We start from the raw sequence: 5,000 nt of genomic DNA, 5'->3' as shown, positions 1-5,000 counted from the left end.
AGAATTAGACAAAGAAACAGAAATATAAGGTTAAAAAGAGAACAAAGGATATAAAGATATTGAAATGGAATAGGAAGAGGAAGTGGAGATGGGGGAGAAAGAAAGACAACGTAACTGCACAAAGTTTATCAAGATTTTTTCCATACAAACTTTTTCTATTGGAATTGTATACCTAATATTAAAATTTACTCATAACTATATACAGTTTCTTTATCATTTCAGATACGTCTAAGATGAAGACCAAAGCTGAACTATGTTATAGATGATGACAGTTTAACCCAAGGAGCTCAAACAAACAAAATCTCACCGCCGTTTCTACAGTATTCCTCCCCTGCTTCCTCAACCTTTTCCTCATTTTCCTTTTTACCTTCCCCACTCCATACATCCCATCTCCTCATTCTACCGGCATCTCAACACACCAACAGGAGGCGAGACCACAAGAAATCAGAGCCAGTCGGAACTGTTTCGAAGTCGCCAACTAAGCCGGTTTCCGAAGTGTTGTGGGCAGCAAGAAACAGTGCAAGAACTCGATCCAAGACGTCTCCGAGATCCCACACGTCGGCGAGAACTTGCCAATGGAAATTGTTTTGTGTGGTTACAGTCACTTGGAAAGGAGAAATACACATTACATGTGTTGAAGGCTTCTTATATAAGCTTCTTCCGTGATCACAGAACCCACAGGACAGATTTTTATTCTATAAAGAAAAAACTCTAATTCAGTAATAAAGATTTGTATAAAGACATTAGATTGTGATATTCCCAAGAAAAATAGCAGAACATAAATATTCAAAACGAACCGTGTGATTCAGAAAACACATTTAATATGCATTCGCGTTCAAATGTTCTAAATCGCTAACATCTTTAAAATTGGCACCAAAGTTTTACCTCTTCACTTCTAAACTACAATATAATAGAAATATATCTATATATATATCTATATATATATATATATATATATATATATATATATATATATATATATATATATATATATATATATATATATATGTATATATATTGGAAAAGAATAAAGTTATTTCTGTGTCAATTTCCTTACAAAAAATTAAATAATATTTTGTTTTCCTTATTTCCCTCTTATTTTGTGGGGTATTCTGTTTGGAATATTTAGCAAGAAATAGCATCTCATATGTGTCATGACTATTTTTTTTTCTTTATACAGTGAAAGTTTGCAGAACAAGCAGCAATTACAAAGGTCACCTAATAATATCTCATGCATCTGCCTGATATGCAAAAAACTTTAAATATGCAAACGTAGAACATCACTCTTCCAAATCGTGGCTGTCTACAACTTGGCTGTATTTTTGCGGAACTTTTAACAGAGTTCAGTATATCCGTGTTTGTGTTTTGATTACTGGGTACATGAAAGAGTTTTTGAAAATAAGGAAAGAGAGTTGATATAACTTAGTTAGGTGGCAACTTTATGAAGTGATCCTTTCTGATGTGTGGAACAAATCTATATCCGTGTTCTTCAGAAACTCACCAGAGGCTGCCTTTCTGCAGCGCCTCATTGTGGACTGCCATTTGTTTGTACAACCTAACGGCACCATGTCGAGCGTAGCAGCATCTAGTGTGATTAGATAACATACTACCCGGAAACCAACATCCAAAGTTTTAGTGTTGCGTGAGACACCAATACGAGTTTGTTTTCTATGATACCTGATGTGTTTAGATATAGCTATTTTAATCGGTTTCGTTTGATAATGGATCAAGAAAACCTATGAACTCATCTGAGTAGTCGTTTGTGTCGGCTGTGGGCACAGGTGCTCAGGACCGGATGTTGACAAGTCTTTGTTATCGAGGCAGTGGGAGTTTCCCTTTGGAGTGTGTCTAAAAAGTGAAAAGAAGATATTTCAAAACTAATTTCACACACACACATACATATATATATATATATACATAAATAAATATATATAGTGATATATTTTCCCATGCCCAAGAAAATTCTTACTTAAGTGCAAATCAGTATTTTTAGAAAAAGTAAATTAAAAAAGGTGTGTGTCATACTATATGAAATAAAGTTCTTTTCTATTAACTGTAAATAATTTACAATGCTAGTCATCTTTTGAGGAGGGAGAAAAGAAAAATCGAAACCGTTACAAAAACATTATCATCTTGTTCGGTGAACCTCGTGCACCTAAGGAAGAACTGACACTACAGACACCATCAGCCAATAGCTTGAGGCACTCGAGTTCAGGGCCGCCTCAGCACCGACACGGCCATTACACACAAGAGTCAGAAAAACTAAGACTATAAGAAAAGTCATCATCTCCTGCTGTCTCGAGAGGATGGATAATATTGGCAGCACAACCTGGATGTTCCTGCTCCTTCTTCTGGCCAGTTTACAAGGTAAGCACCCATCCACCTTTATTGTACTGAAGTATGGTAGGAAAACAGAAAAAGCCTCTAGTAGTGTGTCCAAAGTGTGTGTAGAAATTCACGCGTACATTTCCCTTCGCTTTATCGTTTCTTTCCTATTTGAGCTTACCACAGGCCTTTCAGGTACCTCATTTTTACTTCGAACGTGGAATTGTATAAGATTTACCATCACTTCCAAGATATGTCAATATTATTAATAAATATACGGTAGTAATTTAGTTCAAAATAACTTCATTAACTTGTATATGTGAGGTGTAAACTTAGTTTCATATTGTCCAACTATGTAATACCCGACATATGGGCCCCTACGACGTCTTAAAAGTATCATCCTTACTTTATCTTATCTTAACCTGACCTAGCTTAATATAAATTACCATCACCTATCTTGGCTTAAACTGATCAAGCATAACGTGACATCTTACCTGACCTGATGTAACCTGACGTCATGTAACCCAACCTAACTTGAGTGTGTGTGTGTGTGTGTGTGTGTGTGTGTGTGTGTGTGTGTGTGTGTGTGTTGTGTGTGTGTGTGTGTGTGTGTGTGTGTGTGTGTGTGTGTGTGTGTGTGTGTATGTGTGTGTGTGTGTGTGTGTGTGTGTGTGTGTGTGTGTGTGTGTGTGTGTGTGTGTGTGTGTGTGTGTGTGTGTGTGTGTGTGTGTGTGTGTATGTGTGTGTGTGTGTGTGATTTTGTTGTTATAATAAGCTATATGAAGTGACTCAATGTCCTATCGTTGTTTTTTGGCTAAAATATCTGGTCCCTTCCATTTTAGATATGTTCCATCATATCAATGTATTTCACTAGAAAAGCCCTGGCTACAGGTAAACGTTTGCTTGGGAAGGTGGAGATGGTTGCCAATAATTATGAAAATATAATTTTTTATTAAACTTAATAGTTACTTATACGTTATTTTCTCACACTTCCTGTTATTTTCACTTCAATCTGTTCGTTTATTTTTTGCTATGAAAATAATAACAAGCATATTCCATTTTGGAATGGACTATGAATATCCTATCCTTTAGATTATTTGCTAACTTATATTTTTATTTGTTTTGTTTTGTTTTTGTTACTGAGGTATGACCCTGTTTCTCGTTAACATCAAGGTGTTCGTATTTCTCCCCTACCATACTGATACTTTTGATTCTCGTCACATATACAAACATTTCATTCAATATTTTCTCTATTCGGATTTCTTTGTTTGTCATTAATCAGTATTTCCTCTTCTGAGTTTTGCTCCCCTTCATTTTTTTTTTATCTCGTCCTCTATATTTCTTCTCTTGTCATTCTAATATTGCCACTTTTTTCTTATGATTTAGGTTTTATGTTAGAGTAAGACTCAGCTATATCTAATTACTGACAAAGGAGCTTTGTAGAAGAAGGACAAGTTTCGCTGTGGTCAACATACTAATAGGAGTCTCGAGTGTTAATGAGACCTATTCTGATTTCTTTTTTCATGGTGTTAGGATAGACCCGAAACAATGCACGGCAGATTGATGGTTTTTTTTTGGGGGGGGGAATTCACAATGTATATTATTGTTTGTATATCAATATGATTTCGAAAAAAATCAATAGATAGTTGTTAAGATTTCAGGAGAATTAAAATGTATCATTAGTCCAGGTATCTGATACAAGTTTATCATTGTTCTGTCATCTATAATGCAGTGTTCTCTTGACAACTGCGATTGCAGGAGCTATGTAGTAGAGGGATAAGTTTCTCTGTGGACAAAATACTAATAGGAAGAGTCTCGAGTGTTAATGAGACCTTCTATTCTGATTTCCTTTTGTACATGGTGTCTAGATAGTCCCAAAAACCCAAGGTATTATAAATGGTGCAAGGCAGATTAATATGACTATATTTTTCCTTCATATGTTTTGGAAAATTCACAATGAAAATTATTGTTTGCATAACAGTATGGTTTCGGTAAGAATCAATAGATAGTTGGTAAGATTTCAGGCGAATTAAAAAGTATCATTAACTCCAGGTATCTGAATTTTTTTTTATCACTGTTGTGTCATTTGTGGTGCATTTTTCTTTTGACAACTGCGACTGCATAACTTCATAACTGTATATAGTTCTAAGATCCATAACGCATGTATGCACTTCAGCTGGAATAAACTTTATTAACAATGATTTTCATAAATCTATCTACAAAACATTCGTAATAATTCGGTAGAAAAAATGTAAGCTAAGACAACAGCACCTCTTGGCTAATTTGTTTTCTTACGCCCTAATTCGTCGAAAACAGGATATATTCTTAGTATGTGAACGGCATACCATTTGTAAAATCTTTTGAAATTAAACTTGGGTTTTCGTGATTAGTACAGTAAAACACTTGGAGAACAGTAGACCAGCCTAGTTATTTTCTTGAAACTATTTGGCCAATGTGGTGCATTTTGGTTTGTCATTTTGACACGGAGACCTGGTTTTGATTGTAAAGGGGCTCTTGGACTCATCCCAGTCAAACCATCAACCCAAGTAGCATTCAAATGGAATGAAGACAATAAGTAATAGTTCATTTGTTGTCTCATAAAATATCCTATTACTGTCCATTCAAGTCTTCTTAACAGAGTATCCACACGTTTATTATTCGGCTATTGCCTCTAT

The 5,000-nt window shown here is 35.1% G+C and overlaps 1 protein-coding gene across 1 annotated transcript in view; it reads left to right on the top strand.

Annotated features, from left to right (window-relative positions):
- The first annotated feature begins 1,069 nt into the window (after positions 1–1,069).
- The window catches only part of LOC143027710 (uncharacterized), a 622,840-nt gene continuing 618,909 nt past the window's right edge, over positions 1,070–5,000 (top strand). The window contains exon 1 of the mRNA XM_076189179.1: positions 1,070–2,367. Within this exon, the coding sequence (XP_076045294.1) occupies positions 2,307–2,367 (61 nt within the window). The 5' untranslated portion in view covers positions 1,070–2,306. The remainder of the gene's footprint in view (positions 2,368–5,000) is intronic.

This window comes from Oratosquilla oratoria, chromosome 8 (assembly GCF_046742065.1).
Source record: "Oratosquilla oratoria isolate Oo_2021 chromosome 8, ASM4674206v1, whole genome shotgun sequence".
Lineage (NCBI taxonomy): Eukaryota > Metazoa > Arthropoda > Malacostraca > Stomatopoda > Squillidae > Oratosquilla > Oratosquilla oratoria.
The sequence above is the reverse complement of the archived record's forward strand: the minus strand, read 5'-3'. Positions and strand labels throughout refer to the sequence as shown.